Raw genomic sequence first — 21,224 nt, 5'->3', positions numbered from 1 at the left:
GTCAAATAAATATAAACTATTTTCATGTACGGATGCTATTTGGTAAGATAAAATTCTTTTTGCTCTTTTTAAATCTTCTTCAGTAATATTGGCATGTAAATTCCTTATTCTATCATGAATTTTATTGGTTAATTCTTTAACTTCTAATTGATTGAGTTTGTTGATATTATTATTGCACTTTATATACCAACCAAATATTCCTATTAAGAGAAAAAAGGTCAATTAACATTGTTTAATTCAAAATAAAATAAAGCAACTAACCTGTATCTTTATAGCAAGTATTAAATACTTCAAAGGATTCTATGTATTTTTTAATATCAAAAATAATGCCTTGAGTTATTTTGTTATTGGAGCTATTATAAATATCATTATTTTTATGTTCATTTAGAGTGTATTCACCTAATATAATTTTCAGGAGCATTAGTTTCGGCAAATCTATTGACTTTAATGAACAACCATTATAGCCCATTGCAATATGTAATTTCCCATCATGTTTACCCCTTTTTTGTATAATAACAGGAATTCTTTCAGAACAATGAATTTTAGTACTGCTATAGTTGTTATTGTCATTACTATTAATGTCATTAAAATAATGATTAGCAATTCCCTTAAAATATTCGTGGTCTATATTACCTACAGCAAGAATAACCATGTTATTCGGTATGTAGTTACTTCTAATGTAGTTAATCAGATCGTTTCTGTTTATACTAATTATATTTTCTTTAGGCCCAAGTATAGTGTTACCAAGTGAATTATTTTTGTAAAATTCAGAGTGCAATTCATCAAATATAGCTTCCTCTTCTGATTTATACACTTCTTCCATCTCTCTTATAATAACCTCTCTTTCATTTTCAATTGACTTTTTGCATAATTTTGAGTTTTTAATGATATCACTCAAAATATCCATGCACTTTGGTACATCATTAACAAAGCACCTAATCTGGTATACCGTTTGTTCTCTGGAAGTATATGCATTTAAATGAGCACCTAAATTTTCAATTTCAGATTCTATTTCTTTTTTGGATCTTTTATATGTTCCTTTAAACATTAGATGTTCAAGAAAGTGTGCAACTCCATTTTTACCAGTATCTTCTTTTGTAACCCCACTATCAACAAATAGTCCAAAAGTAATAAAATTTGATTTATTATCATTTCCCATATTCTTCGTAGCGACTCTAATACCATTTGAAAGTTTAGACATTGAAAAGTCCGGACTACTGTATTTAATGGGTGTGCTATTACTGTAGTATTTATAGCCACCATGGCAGTTATTATAAAAATGATTTATTTTATTAGAATATAATAGGTTTTGAAATCTAGAAACGCTTGGAAAACCAATTCCAGTATTGGTTATATTCAAAATGTTTCTTAGAGTAATCAAGCTCATCTTAAAACAAAACTAGTTTCTGATATTTTGTTTATATACGAAACATTGACACTAATATTATCATTCAAGAAATTAACCTAATGATAAACAATTTCCTTATTTTGCTTAATTAAAAATATAAAGACTGTATCTACGTACAAACTTGTGCATTCACACTAATTGATTAATTTGTATATTTAAATCTTTTATTTAAAAGTTAATTCCTGTTCTAGTATTTTACGAGACAATTTTTATGTTTTGGCGCCGTAAACGGTGTCCGTTAAATATAAAATAAATGCATTACATGTGGAGGCAATTTAATTGGGAAATTGTATGTTTAACTAAAAATTGCATGCAATTTAAAATAAATTACGTGTAAAATAAAGTAATGCATGTGAGGTGAATAAATAAATAGTATTAAATGTAAAATGACAAAATAGATATAAAATTGTCAGAAGTTGTAGTACTGATCAACAAATTTTTTTAAAGGTTTGTATTCGAAAAATACGAACTCCAGTACTAGTATAATAACTATTAGTAGTGCCAAAGATAGGCAAATATAAATGTATATTATTGTATGTACGAGAGTGGTAAATTCAAACAAGAAAACTGTCCATCTAGCTACTAGTCCAGAGAAAGTCAATTAGAACAAACAAGGAAAGGCTAAGTAGATAAGGAATTTGTAAGTAAACTTCGATAGAATTAAACTAGGATTGAAGCTGATAAATAAGATAAGTGTGTGTAGATTAAGAAGCAAGGCAAATAGAAGTTTGTTTAAAACAAGTTTGCTTTTGTGTGAATATTTCTCTTTAACTGAATAATATATCAAATTCTACAGTATAAATAAGATTAATTAATAGAAACAGATATAATATAAAAGCTTAATATATAAGAAGTGTTTTCCTATTTAATAAATTACTAGGAGTAAATAGAAATGGATAGAGGGAGTGAATTAAGCAGAAAAGAACTAAGTAAAAAATACACGGTATTTGTATCATGGCTAGTTTTAAGTTTAATAGTAACAATATACTCAAAATGGTTAATGGTAAATTATTTCCCATACCCAATTACGTTATCGTTGGTGCACATGACAACTGTATCAATATTAACATATGTTATATCACTATATAAAACTGAAAGGGAGATAGAAATCATAGAGGTGAATGCAAAAGGTGTAGATAAAAGATGGAGGAACAGTATCAAGGACAACACAAGTTATGGTATAAAATATTCAGAAAACAAAGGTATATTGATTTTTAGTTTATTAGTAGCAATAAATATATGGTTATCAAATAGTTCATTGTTGATAGCATCCATATCACTTCATCAAGTAGCAAGAACAACAATACCCTTATTTACAATGGTATTAGGAGTATTATTTTTCAAGCATAAGTATCATTTGGTGCAGTTACCTTCCGTTGTATTGGTGATAATAGGGGTAGCAATAACCGTAAACAGTACACCAGAGTTAAGTATATATGGGGTGTTGGTGGTATTTTTAAGTTGTTGTGCATCTTCTTTGAAAGGTATAGTAGCACAAAAAATACAAGTTGAGAATAATAACAAAATAGGCTCTATAAAGATGTTAATGTATATAGGTCCAATAGCATCACTAACCTTACTAGTTTTATCAATATCGTTTGGTGAGGCAAGTAAGATAATGAAGTTAATTGAGAAAATAACCTACAGTAGTGGTGACAACAATGAATCCGTGACAATATTATCATTATTGCTAGCAACATCTGGCATATTAGCTTTTGCTTTAAATGTATTAAGTCTGAAAAGTTCATCTATTGTTACTCCATTAGCAATGAATATTGCAGGTAACGTTAAACAATTAATAACGTGTATATTAGGTTGTTTTATATTTGGAAATCCTTTTACTGATAAGCTAGCAGTTGGAATAATATTAACAAGTATCGGGGCCATATGGTACTCTATGGGGAAAAAAAATGAGGTCAATATGAAAAAAGTTAGATATTATAAAGGAAGATACATAGACAGAATAGGCGTTGATTCAAAAGAAGATATATCAAATTCTAATTATAAAAAGAATGAAAATTCAGGCGCAAGTATTGAGCAAATAAGTAATATTAATGTTAAAAACTATATTCCAAGTAATGATGATAAACAATTAGGAAGAGAGTCTATTGAAACAGAATGTGTTGATATGGAGATTAGCTATACAAAAAGCTCTCACGGCAGTCAGGAGGTTGAATTTGAAGGTTGTTATTACGAAGATGAAGCTCGAAATGAGAACTTTATTGACACAGTTGATGAAGAAAATGAAGCAAAAGGTGTTAGAATTATAGATTTGTACATTGAAGATGATAGAAATAGCGAAAACAATGATAAAATCATTATTGAGAATTTGCAAGTTGAAATAGGGAGTAAACAAGTGGATCAGATATTTATATTGGAGGAAAAAACAAATTGCAATAATAGCATGGTAGAATTTACCGAGTATCCGGAAATAGGGAACGAATTGGATGAAATTGAAATACAGGTAGAGAAATTGAAAATTGACAGTGAAGAAAATGACATTAATGACGAGAATTTAAAATATAAAGGGGCATTTGAATCATTAGAAAATTCATTAAATAGTATTAAATACTCTTCCCAACCGTACATGAAAGAGAATATATGCATTAATTCTAAACAGTATTAAAGAAGATATGGTATCTGAATGGCTATAATAATGATTAATATTAACACCACAAACGGTTTTTGAATACAAAAATGGAATTTCAAGAAAAAATATATTAGCTGAAAATTATCAATTCTTTTCCTTAAATCATTATTTGCCAAACAATATTCAAGTTATAAAAAAGTAATAATTAAAGAATATAAAAAACAGAAAAACAACAAAATAACACACAAATAAATTAAAAATAATAAATGATGAGTCTATTTCATTCCAACATTAATTTTTCTTCATTATCTTGAATAATTTTAGATTTCTCGCCAATAAACTCATAGCATTGTAAATAATTTTGTGCACAATTCCATAAACACCTTTTCTCTTTTTTATTAAGTTTACCTTTGTTTCTCCATGGGAATAAAGATGGAGGTGCGACACACTTTTTAAAACATCTAGACGTTAAGTTTGCGATCATTTTTTGCGATTCTAAGGCATTTTGCAGTAACTGCAATTTCTGTATTGTTTGGACAGACGTATCAACATCTTTTGCGTTTTCCATTTTGCCTTTTTTAATTGTCGCTATTACAAATATTATTAATATTTGGTAATAGTCATTATTATCTGAATTATAGTTTATCTTTTTAATTTAATTTCTTGTAAATGTTTTCTGTAATTTTGAAAGTAATTAATAAACACCGCTTAATAATTCCCATGTATCAGTTGTTTTATTTAATTTTTTTGTTTCAAAAAGAGAAAAGATATGTTTGCTTATACTTTAATATTATCATTATACTTATCGGAGTAGAATATTGTGTTTATTGCCATTTTTCATGAACAGTGATTGTGTATATATATTTCTTGTTTTCGTATCATTAATGAGTAATAGTAATGATAGTTGCAATAACAATGAAACTTCAATTATATGCCTTAAAACCGCATAATAATATATAGTTTACAACTCCACAGAAAGAGAATGGCTAAATCGTTTACAAATATACTCAAAGCCATGTTATTCAGTTGAGTATTTATCTAGTTTACTGTATCTCAGTTGAATTTAAATCAGGTCGATATTGATAATTTTCTTCATAGTAATAGTTTGGGTCATATATTTCTTGATTGTTAGTCAAAGTAGGATTGGGATAAACATAGTAATAATAATATCCACCTCCTGGACTGGCGGAGTATGGGTAGTTATAGGGATTCTCGTTCATAGAAAAAGGTGATGTTGATGGAGTTCCTTGCACTCCAGGAGGTCTTGGAATGGATGATTCTGGGTTGAACATATTATTATTCATAGCTGTCTCAACATTTCCTCCATATCCACTTTGGAAGTAAGGCTCTGTTCCAAGTAACGGGAATCCATATCCAAAAAACGGACGATAATAATAGGGGTATGTTACTCCCATTTCACCGCATCCATATTTACATACAGCTGCCATATATGCACTTTGGGTTTTAAGTGAATGTGACGCAATGTGTTTATGCGAGTTACTAGAAATTAATTTTCTCTTGCCAAAGTCATCACCATAATAACCGCTTTGATTTTTATATAATTCTTGCTTGTAACTATTGTTATTGTTAACATCGGAATTAATTTGTTTTTCCATTCGTAATAATCTGTCAACTTGATAATTATCTTTGTGAATTTCTGAGTTGTTACTGCCATTTACAAAGCCATTATCACTATTAAACGTTACTTGGTAAATTTCATTGCCATATTTGTCTGTTAATATTGCTTTCTCCTTTCTTAATATAAGTGTGCTATTATCTGAAAGGTTAAATTTTAAAATAGCTTCAGATTCTACTTTGTATTCGTCTACTATAGGTATTTCTCTACTTATTGATTCAACATGATACATATTTTGATATATTTTTCCCTTATTATTTTCATCAACCTCCTCAAATTCAAATATGATTGAATCTATATTTTCTAAATTACTTATTGGTGCATTGTACAGCAAATGAAGTGGCATTACATCACCTTTGTTTGGAATTATTGCATTATTCAAATTACTATTATACTTATTATCGTATTTATTATAAATTTTATGATTATCGTTGTAATGATTGTTATTATTGCTACTATTATTGTTTTTATTAGAAACAGTTGTTGGACTCTGTTTTTCCATAAAGGCTGTAAATGCTTTTCTTTCTGTATATAATTGCTTATATTTTTCACTTATTGCATTATTTACCAAGTTGTTTATTACCAATAAAACTATCCCTATTAACATTAAATTAAGTAGTGCAGAGATAATTGTAATTATACTTAGATTTTTTGAAAATCTACTTAACTCTTTATTTATCTTATTCTCGGTCGCTGATTTTTCATTTGGTTTATCGATGATTTTTCCAACATTACCATGTTCAACCATAACTTTTTCGTTGTTTAGTGGAATTGAATCCCTCAGTTTATCTGTAATCATTTTTTACACACTTTTTTCCTATTAGTACTTGCAAAGTTCTTATTTCTAATAATAATTATTGCCACAAAAATTCCCTAATATTCTTATAAATAATTTCATTCACTTTTTTAGTTTACTGTTTTTATTTGCTTTACATTTAAAAAAATTAAGTGATACACAATATTCATTTTATTTATCGTTTAGTGTTTGCGATTATTAATTTACTTAACTACCAAATATTTATTATTATTGTCCTATTTCTTATAATTATGATACCAATATTTATTAAATTTATTATTAATTTCATGTGGATTAGTAAATGTGCATGATTAATGCGATGATTTGCAATGCATGCATGCAAACCATTGCAATTTTGCGGAATTATTTGGGCGACTTATTATAAATGTAAATTGACCTGGAAACAATAGGTGGGATAAATTATGTATTAATGTATATGATGGCGAACAACTAGTGAAAAAGGGGAAAATATAAGCAAACCCAAAGCTAAAATTGGATAATATTTTGCAGATATTAAGAAAAATCATGTAATTAAGTGAAAAGTATACATAATAACTTGAAATTGCCAAATTATTATGCGTTATTTTAATGTTTATGCTACAAATGAGTAGTTAGTCGTAATGGAATTAGAATATGCAAATTTTACATCTACATTATTAGTTTTGATTAGTGGATAATAATTTTGCTTCCAAGTGTTATTGGGCAAATTATTATTTATAGGCATAACTGTGTGTAGGTACTTAAATATTCACTCGGGTATTTATTTTTTTAAATCTTTTTAATGGGTATTAAAGGAAGAAGCCAAAAAGTGTGCATTAAAAAATATTTAATTGCAATTTGGGTCGAAAGGAAATTGGTATAAAGGGAATGTTTGAATTTTAATATTATGAAATGATCTCGGGGAACAATATTTTCATGGCATAATTGAAGATTATTACATTTTGTTTCATTAAAAGAAAAGGTCACTTACATGCTAGAGAAAAAAGAGAATAACAAATAGGAATATATAGGTTAGGCAAAAAGGTGATGAATAGAAATACATTAAAATATATTAGTGAATAAGTACGTGAAGTTTTTTTTTAATTTTTCAGGTAGCAGTTTATTCAAATACACATTTAAATACACACGACAAAAATATATAAGTAGTAATGCTTAATGCATTATTTGATTTTGTTTAGAGTAAATTTTTGTATGTAAATGTATAATTAATACGATTTTCAGTGGGAAAATTAATTAAATATGGAAATAAAGGACAAATTAGTGAAAATAAATAATATAAGTAATAATAATTTAATATTAAAGAAACTGAGAAATAGTATAAAAAAGCAGGATGATAGTATAAATGAGAATGGCGAAAAATATAACAAGGAAATAATAAATAAGGAGTTAAAACATTGTAATTACAACAATTCAAATAATGAATTGTTTAAATTTAAACTGTCTTTGAGTAAATACTCACAGGAATATGCGAAATTAAACAAAGAGAATGCAAGATATAAATTTTTATTAACATCATATTCGCATATATTAATAACATTGTTAAAATTGAAATATGATTGTGGCTTAGAGGATTTAAAGGAACAGCTAGTGAAACTTAGACAACTAAATCACATATTTGTAAGTTGTAAGCACTTTTCTTCACTATTAGTAAATAGAAAAAAAACCACTGATAAAAACAAATCATCAATAATTTGTATTGAGAATGAGAATAATGTTAATATAAAGAATGAAAAGACAATAATAAAAGAAAAGATAGTTAATTTAAATACTTCGATGGATTATTTAAGAAAAAGTATGAAAAGTTATTTAATGAGTTCAATAAAAGGGGATTACGCTGATAGCAATATAAATATTAGCATAAAGGTAATAAACAACACAAATTTATGTTATACGAAAAACGATAATAGTAGTGAAAATTTTAGTGATGATTCTGTAAGGGATCAAAGTGATAATTGTATTAGTGAATCGATTAATTTAAAAGAAAATGATGATAGTAAAATTGAACTAATTCGCTCTAAAAAGGCAAAAAGTTCGGACAGAGGCAGGTTAAAAAGGCAGAATAAAATGGCTTTACAACATAGAAGACATAGAGAGACAATCTCGTATGGTGGCACAAATATATTGATAAATAGTCCAATAGATTATTCCCCAGCACCAAAATATCACAGCAGATCTAAAACTTTAAGTACAAAAGATGATAATTGTGTAAATATAGTGTACATAGATGAACTGGTATGTGATTCGAGAGAAGCAGGGGCTGCATATTATGGTCATAATATGAATATAATAGGAAACAAACAAATACGATGATGTACTTGAAATACAATAAAATCATCACAATTATACATATTATATTATTAATCGATACTACAAACCAATAAGGTCTAGTTCTCTATCTAATTCATCATGATTGATATAATCAATTGGACAATAATAAGATGAACCATTATTTGTTGAATTTAAAGATTTAGTATCAGTGCAATTACAACTTAAATTGAACTTTTCAAGGGAATTAAAATCAACAAATTCTCTCACTTTAGAAATGAATTTAAACCCAAATTTTTCAAGCCTCTGTTTGGCTCCCCAACCAGGAAGAGTTGAAAGTGATTCGATAGACAATGGAAGGTTTTCAACTAATGCATCTATTGCCTCTTTTGAAGCTATAGAGGTTATATTGGCTATACCTTCCTCATTAGCTATCTGTCTTCTCATTGATAATAGTTGACTTCTAAATCCTTTAAGTTTATCATTTTGACAACTCGGTGAATCAACCGGTATACTAGAGCATAAGTTTTTACCTGTAGTAACACCATTATTGGTGTTAATGAAACTATTATTAGAATTTGGGGGGTAATTTGAATAATCTTTGGACTGTTTTTTTTTATTTAGAGATAAATTATATAAGGGAGAATTTGACTCAGAATTGTACCTTTTTTTGTTTTTCTTTTTATGTTTATCTTCTGTATTATAACTACTTTGGGTATGTGTGAAGTTTTTGTCAATAATCGGAGTATCTAAGTAACTTTCAAGGTAAAAGTTTGAAAATAATTGAAATTTTGACTTTAAATTATCATTATTTTCGTTTAAAATGTGTTTATCTATTTTAAGACAAGCAACAGAAACACCATTTTTGAGTTGAAATGCAGTCTCTGTGAATATTTTATATATTACAAAGTAATGTAATAGCTTCTGTATATTTTCATTTTTCCATATAACTTCATCAGAAAGTAAACCAAAACATTCTTTAAGATAATGATCTTTTGATAATTTAATATTCTTTTTTTTGCCTTTCAGCAATTCAGAAAGTGAAGTTAGAGTCAAAAATCCAAAGTTTCTTTTAGATTTACTTGAAGAATACAGGTTATTCTCTTTTTGACTTAGTAAATGAACTTTCACGCTGTTGAATATTTTTTCAGATAAACCTTGTGCATTTATTACTGTCGGCTTTTCTAACTTAGACCTCATGCAATTGTCGCATTCTACATTACATTTACCGGAAAAATCCTCACCAAAATGACTCAAAATAATCTTTCTCCTACAAATGTACTGTTCTTCGCAGTATTTAATCATGTCCAAAAGAGAATCCAATGAAGTTGCAGAAGAATTCATATTTGAATTGCCGTATCTATTTTTCCTATAGATATTTGTCTTTCCATAATATCCGCTGCTTTCAACATTAATGCCACCAAGTGTTTGCAACCTAATCAAGTCTTTATAGGAATAATACAGTATACAAAGGGATTCAAATCCATCTCTTCCTGCTCTTCCACTTTCCTGATAATAGTTTTCAAGAGACTTTGGCATTGATAAATGTATTACTAGTCTAACGTCTTTCTTGTTTATTCCCATGCCAAATGCAATTGTTGCAACCATAACCTGTTTCTCATCATTCATCCACTTTTTTTGTGCAGCGTTTCTTTTCTCTTCTTTCATAGATCCGTGATAGTAAGTTGATGAAATTCCCTGTTTATTTAATTCTTTTGATACTTGCTCGCACTCATTTCTGCTTAAACAATAAATAATGCAAGTTGATCTTGAGAATTTGTCTGATTTGAGTAGATCAGATATCTCCTTTATTATATTAGACCCTACTATGTTTTTGCTACTTGTTTTTCGTCTGACCTCGTATCTTATATTCGGTCTATCGAACGAAAGTTTAAACAATACTGGGGATTTCATTTTGAGTTGTTTAACTACGTCATACAATATACTGCTTGTTGCTGTTGCTGTAAGTGCTATTATTGGAACATTTGGAAATTCCTCTCTAAGTTTACAAAGTTGTATATAATCTGGTCTAAAGTCAAATCCCCATTGGCATACACAATGGGCCTCGTCTATTGCGAATCTTAATAGTCTTGACTTCTCATTCAAATAACGCAATAACGAAAATAGTGTTTTTGAGTGTTTTAACTTTTCAGGAGTCACAAACAAAAAGCTAGGACACTTATCTGGTGATCCTTTCTTAATATCAGATGTTATACTATTTGTAACCTCTAATGACTGGTTGCTATTTAATGTTGCACATTTAATACCAAGTATGCTTAGTTGCTCCATTTGATCAACCATCAATGCCACGAGTGGCATTATAACTACTGTCACACTTGCAGGATTATTATATGCAAGTATGCCCGGAAGTTGGAAACACAGTGATTTACCCCCACCTGTTGGCATCATTACAAATACGTCTCTTTGTGAAATTACTGCATTCATTATCTGTCTTTGATTTGCCCTAAAGCCTTTATTACCAAATATCTGCTCATTTAACTTGACCAATTCATTTGACCATGGAAAATCATCTCTTTCCCAATTCTCATTTTTTTCATTTAGTTTCACCGTTTTTAATTTGTTATTACTTAACATTACTTTGTTTAACATGAAAGAGTCATTCTCTTTTTTGTTTACATTAGTGTCTTCATCAGCAATATCATCTACCATATAGTTCAAAGAAGTGGTGTTTTCTTCTTCAATAATATCACTCTCAGAATTTTCGTTAGTTGGACAAACATCCCTATCAACAATCTTTTTTTCTCCATATTTTAATTCAGTATCTACTTCTAAATCGTATATTTCCATTCCAACTTTACCATTTTTTTCAGTGATTCTAGTATTATTATTCGCATTCAACTCGTATTTATAGTAATCACCTTTATTAATAACATTCTTTGATAATGTTTTAATAATGGCTGCTAGACTTCCAATTCCGTCCAAAGTCTCACCAAAACTCTGATTAATCGAAATAGAATTTCCAATATTATCGTTTATATTAAGATTTTTATCAAGTTCAGAATTGTCCTCCCATTTTTCATTATTTTTATTAACAGAAAACCTTGTTATTACCTCAGAATGTATTTTATCAGCATTTTTAGTGTACCAATCTAATTCTTTCTTATAGCTCCGTTTATTCTCAATGTTCTCTTGCATAACCAAATATCTATATATCAATATAGTTGTGTTGTCTACTATCTACAAAGCATTACAATGTGTTTTATCACTATAAATTCATGTTCATTGAAAATTATAAAACAAATTTTAATGCAAAAACATTGAACCAAGCCTATTTATCATTTATTTATATGTTTGTTTGCATAATGGTTGATTTCAGTGAATATATTTAACTCCACACACTTAATTCTCTGAACTCCAGTCTTTCATTCAAACAGTTGATATCTATAATGATAAGAAAAAGCAATAAATATACTATTGTTAACAGATCATGCAAAAAAGGGCAATTCTTTAGTGTTTTGTATCAAATACTTTATAACAATTTATGTCTTTAAAATATAATATTAATGTGTGGGGAATTGGCGCTATTTCCTTTATATATGCAATATAAATCGGTATAGATATATACTGCTTATACCGAGACGATTAAGGAAAAAAGGTCTATAAGTATAATATAATATAACATTAGTGGCAACAAAATAGCTTTTAAAGGTTATTTTTGTGTTATTGTTTTAATTTGAGAAGTATTTATGTGAGAAAACCTGTGAAATTTTTTAAGAACACAAAATAAGTTTGTGTGAATTGAATAGTATACATTAACAGCCACACTAATAAATAAATATGGAGAACAGTGTTGGTGGTGAAATAGAGTTTTATCCGAAAATGAATACTGATAGTGATACAGAAAATTTTGAGAACTCGGGGAGCATTAAAACACTTATTGGTTTTAAAAGCATTAATAAGCAAGAATCGGAGAATGAATTCAATAAATGTTTAAATAAATGGAGAAGGACACCACTAAAAATTTGTAACAAAAGTGTAATGAAAGATGAATTTGATACATTGTTAGATGAAAATAACAGTAAAGTGTTTGAAAAGAGTGGAGTCATACCACAAGACGGCAATATAGAATTTTGTATACTAGATGTTAGATTTTCAACGGGAAAATATCCAAGTAATAACGACCAAAATATAGATTTTGTGAAAAAGTATGATTTAAATTCTTACGGTGCCTTCAAAATGGAATCTTTAAATAAATTAAATAACCATAATAATTATATGGAAATGCCTGTAATTCAACTTTTTGGTTCAACAAAAACAGGTGTTACTGTATTAGCTAATGTGCATGGTTTTTTTCCATATTTATATTGCGAGGCTCCAAAATGTGTAAATCCCGATCCAGATGGCATTAAGAGACAGATAGAAAGGCATTTTGGAACAGTGTCGGGGAACAATAGTAGTGGTGGATCATCTGTTAGCCAGGATCCAAAAGTTAGAGTACTGAATGTACAAGTAGTTAGAAAAGAATCCATAATGCACTATAGAGCGGATGAATACATAAATAACAGTGGTAATGAGGATGATGGTGGCTCTAGATTTTATAAAATAACACTTCAGTTGCCGAATCACGTACCTACATGTAGAAATATGATAGAAAATGGTAATTTGGATTGTCTACCAATGGCATATGAGGCAAATATACCTTTCTTATTAAGGTTTCTTGTTGACTTGGGAATAAGTACGGGGTCATGGGTAGGAATAAAAAAGGATAACGTTAGAATAAGGAAGAATTTTAATATTTCAACTAACAGTAGTGAAGAATATATTAATTTTGAAGATGAGTTAAAAATTTACAAAAAAAGCCAATATGGAAGAGTAAGTAGGTGCCAAATGGAGTTTGATGTATTTTATGATGAATTAATTGCTTTAGGAACCGAGGGAATATGGTCTGGACTTCCTCCAATAAGAATATTGTCTTATGATATAGAATGTGTAACAGAATCAGGTACAGGATTTCCGGAACCACAAAAGGATCCCGTTATACAGATATCGTCAATAATGACTTTATTGGATTCAGAAGACCCTATATGTAAGGTAGTATTTGCACTTAAAGAATGCGCCTCTATAGCTGATGCTTTTGTGTTTTGGTTTGAATCAGAAAGAGAAATGTTGTTGGCGTGGAGGAATTTCATTGTAACTATAGATCCAGACGTAGTTACGGGATATAATTGCATTAGTTTTGATATGCATTATCTTTTAGAGCGTGCAAAAGCGCTTCAGTTGAACGAATTCTCGCAATTATCTAGGATAATAGATAACAAAACGCAAAGTAGAGATACCAGATTTTCATCTAGAGCATTTGGTACTCATGACAGCAAGCAAATAAACATAGAGGGAAGAATATTGTGGGATTTACTGGAGACTATAAGAAGAGAGCATAAACTGAAAAGTTACTCTTTAAATTTCGTTTCAACACACTTTTTAAAAGAACAAAAAGAGGATGTACATTATTCAATGATTAGAGGACTGCAAGACGGAAATCCAGAGACTAGGAGACGTGTAGCTATATATTGTCTTAAAGATTCATTACTACCGTTGAGGCTAATGAAGCATCTTAAACTTTTTCCAAATATAATAGAAATGGCGAGAGTAACTGGAACAACTATTGACATACTATTAAATAGGGGGCAACAGATTAAAGTTACCAGTCAAATACTTCGGAAATGTGGCAAATTAAATTTTTTAATGCCTACTGTAAAAGTTCACCAAGACAATGATAATCAATTTGAGGGAGCAACTGTGCTAGAACCATGCAAAGGTTTTTATAAGGATCCAGTATCTACATTAGATTTTGCCTCATTATATCCATCTATAATGATAGCACATAATATATGTTACTCGACGTTGATTCCTCCTTCTTGTGTAAAATATGTCCCTGAAAATTCAAGAGTAACGTCTCCAACGGGACATTCATTTGTGAATTCGTCTATTAGAAAAGGGATATTACCACAAATAGTTGAGGAGTTGATATCTGCTAGAAAAAAAGCAAAAAAAGATATGTTAGAAACAACGGATCCTATATTACTGTCTATATTAGACGGAAGGCAGCTTGCATTAAAAATATCTGCTAACAGTGTATACGGATACACTGGAACAATAACAGGTGGGCAGCTACCTTGTTTAGAGTTGTCTACAAGCATAACATCATTTGGCAGATTTATGATTGATGCTACTAAAAATGAGGTTGAAAAGATGTATACAAAAGAAAATGGGTATCCAAATGATGCAAAAGTAATATACGGTGATACAGACAGTGTCATGATTCAATTTGGAGTTTCCGATATTTCAGAAGCTATGCGTCTTGGACTGGAAGCTGCTACAAATGTAAGCAAGCTGTTTGCCAAACCGATAAAGTTAGAATTTGAAAAAGTTTATTGTCCTTTCTTATTAATGAACAAAAAAAGATATGCAGGTGTATTGTACAAAAAACCAGAAGTACATGATAAAATCGATTGCAAAGGGATTGAAACAGTAAGAAGAGACAATTGTATTCTAGTTCAAAAAGTAGTTGATGCCGTATTAAAGAAAATACTTATAGACAAAGATGTAGAGGGGGCTAAACAATACACAAAAAACGTCATTTCCGATTTACTTAAAAACAAAATTGATCTATCCTTACTGGTTGTAAGCAAAAGTCTGGGAAAAGATGACTACACTGCGAAGCTGCCACACGTTGAATTAGCCAAGAGGCTTAGACTTAGAGATCCTGGTTCCGCCCCAAATATTGGAGACAGAGTATCATATGTTGTTATTAGAGGAGCAAAGGGACAACCCCAACATGACAGAGCAGAAGATCCATTATATGTATTAGAGAAAAACCTCGCTATTGACACACAACACTATGTTGACACATTAAAGTCGTCTCTGGTTAGAGTATTTGAGGGCGTTATGAAAGATCCAGAGAAATTATTCACAGGTAGCCATACAAGATCAGTTACCGTTTTAAGTTCAACTGGAGGTGCTCTTTCTGGATTTGTTAAAAAAGGTGTTCAATGTCTTGGATGTAAAACAACGATAACAAATGAAAATTCATCTTTATGCAAAGATTGTATTAAGACGGATAATAAAGAATGTTCTGTCCTTATTAGTAAATTGCATGAATTTAGGGAAAAAGAAATTGAATATAATTCACTATGGACTCAATGCCAAAGATGTCAAGGCAGTGCCTTTCAAGACATTATATGTACTTCTAGGGACTGTCCTATATTTTACAGAAGAACTAAGGTTAGAAAAGATATTTCTTCAATTGGCGAACATATTGAAAGGCTTTGTGCCGATTGGTAGTATAAATACTTAAGGTTTGACTTGAACTGTATTGCTGCATCATAATTTAATTTCTTTTATCGGTACCGATTATTTTCAACATGACGTCTTTGTTATTCAGTATATACATTGGAAGATTCAATGAATATAATAAACAACTTCAGTTATAATTACAGTCACAAGTCTCCACTTTTTTTTACGAGAAAAAAAATGTTTTATTAAAACCTAAATGAATGCTTAAACATATGTTTATGTTCAATTAATTCCTTTCCTCCTTCATTTTTCAATTAACTTTATTAATTACACTTTAAGACAGTTCCAAATAGTACCTAAAAACGTCAAATTGCAATGAAACCGATTACATAGTGAAATAATGCGCAAACCCGAACAAATGTGTATCTTATTAAATTAGTAACTTCTTCCAAATAGAGTAAATCTTTTTGCTTTTCTGTCACAAAAGAAACACTTCTTATTCTCTTTTTCCAATGAATATGGTTGATCGTTCGGAATACAGAGAGACTTCATTGCACCTGTTAAAGACTGACTATTGTTTGAATCCATCTCTAAACTCAGTCTTGTTGTCTCTTTCTTTATTTCTTCTTCACACAATTCCTCCTCACACCAAGGTGCAAGAATTAATTTTTTATTATTCAATACAGGCATGACCTCGTCAAATGTATTAATAGTAATTATCGAGTCATCCATATTCTTTTTAGCTTTTGTATATAATCTATTTTGGAATTCGTCTAAAATTGTTGGTACTTCAGATTTTAAGTTCAATATTGGAACGTCTTTCTTTTCCATTGTATCTCTGATAACTACTCTTACACTCCTATTTTCCATGTCACGTGGACCCACCTCAAAACGCAAGCAAACGCCCTTAACTTCCCAGTGATTATATTTCCAACCAGGTGTATAATTGCTTCTATCATCTATCTTAACTCTAATTCCAATTTCTTTTAATATTTCTTCAATTTCTAAACAAACCTTTTTTTGTTCATCTGTAATTACTGACTTGTATATAATTGGAATTATCACCACCTGTATAGGTGCCACTTTGGGTGGCAGGACTAAGCCTTTATTGTCACCATGCATCATTAACATAATACCTATTGCTCTCGTAGTCAGACCCCAGGATGCTTGATATACATAATCCTTCTGACCCTTCTCATTTTCAAACTCAATACCAAACATTTTACTAAAATTCTGACCTAAAAAGTGCGATGTTGCTGCTTGTACTGCTCTGCCTATCTCTGATATAAAACCTTCTATTGATTTTGTTGTATCGCCACCAGCAAATTTCTCTGCCTCAGATTTAGTGCCTTTAATTACAGGCGTTGCTAAGAGATCCTCGTATATAGAAGAATATTCATTTAGTATATCATCAACCATTTTCATTGTTTCCTCTTTTGTTGCATGTGCCGTATGACCCTCCTGCCACAAAAATTCCCTTGTTCTTATGAATGGTGTTGGTTGTTTAAACTCCCAACGTACTACCGATGACCATTGATTCAATTTTAGCGGCAAATCTCTGTGAGATCTTATCCATTTCGCAAAATAGGGATACATAATTGTTTCGGATGTAGGGCGTATAGCTATTGGTTCAGCTAAATCCGATTTGCCTGATTTCGTTACCCATGCCACTTCCGGTGAGAACCCTTCCACGTGTTTTTTCTCTGTTTCAAGCCTTTTTCGTGTTAAAAATAATGGAAAATATGCATTTTCTACACCAAATTTTTTAATTTTGTTATCGAATGTATTTTGTATAACCTCCCAAATAAAGTAACTCCATGGACGAAGAATGTAACAGCCAGAAACATCGTAATATTCTATCATTTCAGACTTTATTATTACTTGTGAATACCAATCTGCAAAATTGCTTCTTTTATCAGCAGTTATCCCCAGTATATTATCTGAATCATCTCTATTTTCCACAACGTTCGAGTCACCTCCATCTTTACTTTGGTCTTGAATTAGTCCTATTTTATCCATTGAAAACCATTTAATTTGCTTGCCACATGATTCAACATATTTAACGACATCATCTATTTTTACGGAAAAACTCTCTTTATTTGTCAATGGGTGAACGAATACATTCTTGTCTTTAAGCTTCTCATCAAAATAAACCATTATATTTTTGGATTTTTCGCTAATCAAAGATAATGGACTCAAACAGCCTTTTTTTACTGATAGCAAATCTTTCATCAGATCCTCATCTGCAAGCCTCAGCTTATTGGCATTTATACCTAGTATATCTCCCATATTCTTCATTTTTGTATCTGTTAAATGGTGTGCCATTATCAAATACAAATTGTCTGAATTTTTTGGTTTTATTAATAAATTCTTAGCAAACTCCGTATTGCATTCTCTTGCCTTATCTTTTAGAGAATTTAATAGTGATTCCATATCGGGAACCTCCTCATGGTCAAACTTTAAATAGTCAATTGAAAGTTCTTCCAGTTTTTTGATAACACCAGCGTAAAGCTTATTAAAATCTGACATCTTTCTTTTACTTATCCAGCAAACCACCAACTTATTAATCACAAAAACAAACTAAAATTATTTCTATTGTACAAAATTTATACCAGAGTTTTACCTTGATCCTAGAGACGTTAATTGTAATTCACCATTAATTTTAGACAGTTTCTTTTGTAAGATACCGCGTAATCATGTCTTGAATTTCGGCTACTACATGGCCCACACTTATTTTATTAACTTTAAATGAGAAGGAATAGCTCCAATAGAACTATTTAAATTTCATATACAATACATGAAATGAGATAAGTATTTTAAACAGTACACACTATCCTACATAAAATAACAATTAGAAATAAGCTGAATAATAATTTGTCCACATTAAAAGTTTCGCATGTAAGGCAACAGAGTGGGAATATAATATGGGTAAGCGTTGAATTAAGATTAATTTATATAAGTGAACAGTAGTTACTTATTTAATAGTTGAATTATTTTTCCTTCTTTAATTGGAGGAATATTAAATCAATAAATTACGAATAAATCACACTAGCTATTGGAATGTACGCATGTAACTGCAAATAAAGTGCTAAAATATCAATAAGGAGCAAAAAGACACAGTTTAAATATAAATAAGGATAACATTTAAGTAAATTGTTAAACACGAATTTTCGTATTGTTTAAATATATTAGGATCCGATTTTTTAATCCACACTAAAGCCGCTTAAAAAATGTTAAAAATAATACATACGTGAATAGTGGTACAAAAAACAGGACATTTTTCACAATTTAGAACTCCATTATTGATAATTAGGCTTATATAGAGTAAAATATTGAGGTTGTACACTTACTTATTGTAACAATACATTGTTTCACAATATTCAGTGAAGATGAACAACACATTTAATGCATGGACATCTGGAATTGCTAATTTCTTGAATATGGGGAAGAATCAAAGGGAGAATGTAACAGGTGAAGCAAATATGACAAACGTAACAAATGAAATTCCCCCTTTTTGGAACAAGCAAGGAAGTATTAATAGATTTATTCCATTTCGAAATGTACAGGGATATTCACAAAATGGCCCATTTATACAAGGCAATCAAATGGGTGAATATAATAATGGAAATGGAATTATTACTCAAGTAGACTATTCACAATACTCTCCCAGTATACCAAACTTTACAACAGCAGCTTATACTTCAATTTCCGGTATCAAACAAATAGTGTCAATAACAGATATAGGTAATGTGGTTGCACATTACTATGACTTGGGGAAATATGTTGGAAGTGGTGGTGCTATTCGTTTCTTTTTACTATGTAAACAAATTAAGCATTCATTTGTAAATATTCCGCTTAAGGATGAAAAAATAGATATTAAGAGTTATTCACCAATGTTGAGTGTAATTGATTCATGTTTTTCATTTCCGCTGCTTATTCATAATAATAAATATCATCTTTATGGCACATCATCAACACTAAGATATATAGCAAAAAAAATAGGTGAATATGGAATTGATACGTATAGAGACTACATACTAGATCTTTTTTCAGAGTACTTGTTGGAGTGGAGGAGTAGCCTCTTACTTGCTATATTAGAGAGTATAATTAAAAAAGAGAATGTTGATTCACAGAATGGAGAAAGTAATATACTTCTTTTTAATATAAACAATATGATAGATGAAATAGTAAAATGTTCTAATAACCATTCGGATTTAGGTAAAACCAATAGTGGTGGCATTATTAGTGAAAAGAATAAATATATACAAACATATTTTAAGAATAGAAGAAAGTATTTCGAGTCAATTGAGTCAATATTGGTATTAAATAATTCAAATCCGTTTATTCCGTTAAAAGGTGATATATTAAATAATCCAAAGTCAAATATCGAAGTACCGACGCAACTTTGTAATTCACCCAGCTATTCAGAATTATTTCTTTTTAGTATATTATATGACGATTCAATTTTAATAAGTGAAAATGGGCTAGAGAATAGTGAATCCCAACCCTCTACAGATAAATTGCTTAAAGAATTTCCGAGAATAAATAATTTATTTAATGCCATAATGTCATATCCTTTAATAACACAATGGCATAAGGAGGTGGAGGAATCTGAAAATTCCTATGAAGAAAAGAGTTTTCCATCAAGTAATGCAAGTAAATCAAGAATGACAAATAAAGTAACCACAAGTACCGGAACAATGACTAATATGGATGCTAATGTAATTCAAATGGGAGAACCAAACATATATTTGGGAAATAAGAGACTAGTTGAAAGTAAATATACAAAAGATAATTTTGAAGATGTGAATAATTGTAATTTACCCGACGAGGTATCATTAAATGAGCCTCATACAACTAACACTATTACATATAGACTTGCTCCTCCAAAATCCCAAGTGATTTTCCCAAATAGTGGTGACTCGAACAGCCACAAGAGTGAATTAACAAGCATTCATCCGAATTCAATAGGAAGCGTTAACTTAGCCAATAAAAATAACTTCAATGCAATTAGAATAAGTAACTACGATCCAACATTTAGGCCAAGCAACCCTCAGCCTAGTGTTAATGTCAGAATAGCTAATTTTTCACAGTTGGATAATTATCAGAATCAGATCGGTCAGGAACAAAAAATATCATCTTCAAGACATTATGGCAACTATAACAAAGATATTGGACAACACAATCCGAATTTCTGTCATCCAAATTATGTTCCCTCAACATATAGGTAAAAACAATCATACAAACTAGAAATTTCATAAGTGAAATTCCTCTT

The 21,224-nt window shown here is 29.9% G+C and overlaps 9 protein-coding genes across 9 annotated transcripts; 4 read left to right on the top strand and 5 right to left on the bottom strand.

Moving 5' to 3' along the window:
• Nucleotides 1–256: 256 nt before the first annotated feature.
• On the bottom strand, nt 257–1,387 carry FG379_000088 (mitochondrial processing peptidase beta subunit; the record flags this gene model as incomplete). Its single annotated transcript, XM_067326632.1, has 1 exon — nt 257–1,387. The coding sequence occupies one exon, from the start codon at nt 1,385–1,387 to the stop codon at nt 257–259; it is 1,131 nt and encodes a 376-aa protein (XP_067183042.1).
• A 913-nt stretch (nt 1,388–2,300) lies between these two features.
• FG379_000087 (uncharacterized protein) lies at nt 2,301–4,034 on the top strand (the record flags this gene model as incomplete). Its single annotated transcript, XM_067326631.1, has 1 exon — nt 2,301–4,034. The coding sequence occupies one exon, from the start codon at nt 2,301–2,303 to the stop codon at nt 4,032–4,034; it is 1,734 nt and encodes a 577-aa protein (XP_067183041.1).
• A 244-nt stretch (nt 4,035–4,278) lies between these two features.
• Nucleotides 4,279–4,566, bottom strand: FG379_000086 (uncharacterized protein; the record flags this gene model as incomplete). Its single annotated transcript, XM_067326630.1, has 1 exon — nt 4,279–4,566. The coding sequence occupies one exon, from the start codon at nt 4,564–4,566 to the stop codon at nt 4,279–4,281; it is 288 nt and encodes a 95-aa protein (XP_067183040.1).
• Nucleotides 4,567–5,041: 475 nt separating this feature from the next.
• FG379_000085 (uncharacterized protein) lies at nt 5,042–6,433 on the bottom strand (the record flags this gene model as incomplete). The annotated part of the gene is made up of 1 exon (XM_067326629.1): nt 5,042–6,433. The coding sequence occupies one exon, from the start codon at nt 6,431–6,433 to the stop codon at nt 5,042–5,044; it is 1,392 nt and encodes a 463-aa protein (XP_067183039.1).
• Nucleotides 6,434–7,669: 1,236 nt separating this feature from the next.
• Nucleotides 7,670–8,740, top strand: FG379_000084 (uncharacterized protein; the record flags this gene model as incomplete). The annotated part of the gene is made up of 1 exon (XM_067326628.1): nt 7,670–8,740. The coding sequence occupies one exon, from the start codon at nt 7,670–7,672 to the stop codon at nt 8,738–8,740; it is 1,071 nt and encodes a 356-aa protein (XP_067183038.1).
• A 57-nt stretch (nt 8,741–8,797) lies between these two features.
• FG379_000083 (DEAD DEAH box helicase) lies at nt 8,798–11,851 on the bottom strand (the record flags this gene model as incomplete). The annotated part of the gene is made up of 1 exon (XM_067326627.1): nt 8,798–11,851. The coding sequence occupies one exon, from the start codon at nt 11,849–11,851 to the stop codon at nt 8,798–8,800; it is 3,054 nt and encodes a 1,017-aa protein (XP_067183037.1).
• A 684-nt stretch (nt 11,852–12,535) lies between these two features.
• On the top strand, nt 12,536–15,997 carry FG379_000082 (DNA polymerase delta catalytic DNAQ-like 3 exonuclease RN fold; the record flags this gene model as incomplete). The annotated part of the gene is made up of 1 exon (XM_067326626.1): nt 12,536–15,997. One exon carries the CDS (start codon nt 12,536–12,538, stop codon nt 15,995–15,997), a length of 3,462 nt encoding a protein of 1,153 aa, XP_067183036.1.
• Nucleotides 15,998–16,384: 387 nt separating this feature from the next.
• Nucleotides 16,385–18,478, bottom strand: FG379_000081 (proline-tRNA synthetase class II aaRS (ybak RNA binding domain plus tRNA synthetase); the record flags this gene model as incomplete). The annotated part of the gene is made up of 1 exon (XM_067326625.1): nt 16,385–18,478. The coding sequence occupies one exon, from the start codon at nt 18,476–18,478 to the stop codon at nt 16,385–16,387; it is 2,094 nt and encodes a 697-aa protein (XP_067183035.1).
• Nucleotides 18,479–19,338: 860 nt separating this feature from the next.
• On the top strand, nt 19,339–21,180 carry FG379_000080 (uncharacterized protein; the record flags this gene model as incomplete). Its single annotated transcript, XM_067326624.1, has 1 exon — nt 19,339–21,180. The coding sequence occupies one exon, from the start codon at nt 19,339–19,341 to the stop codon at nt 21,178–21,180; it is 1,842 nt and encodes a 613-aa protein (XP_067183034.1).
• Nucleotides 21,181–21,224: the final 44 nt, after the last annotated feature.

The sequence above is a fragment of the Cryptosporidium bovis genome, assembly GCF_009768925.1.
Source record: "Cryptosporidium bovis isolate 45015 chromosome Unknown contig_1, whole genome shotgun sequence".
In the NCBI taxonomy this organism is placed as follows: domain Eukaryota; phylum Apicomplexa; class Conoidasida; order Eucoccidiorida; family Cryptosporidiidae; genus Cryptosporidium; species Cryptosporidium bovis.
The sequence above is the reverse complement of the archived record's forward strand: the minus strand, read 5'-3'. Positions and strand labels throughout refer to the sequence as shown.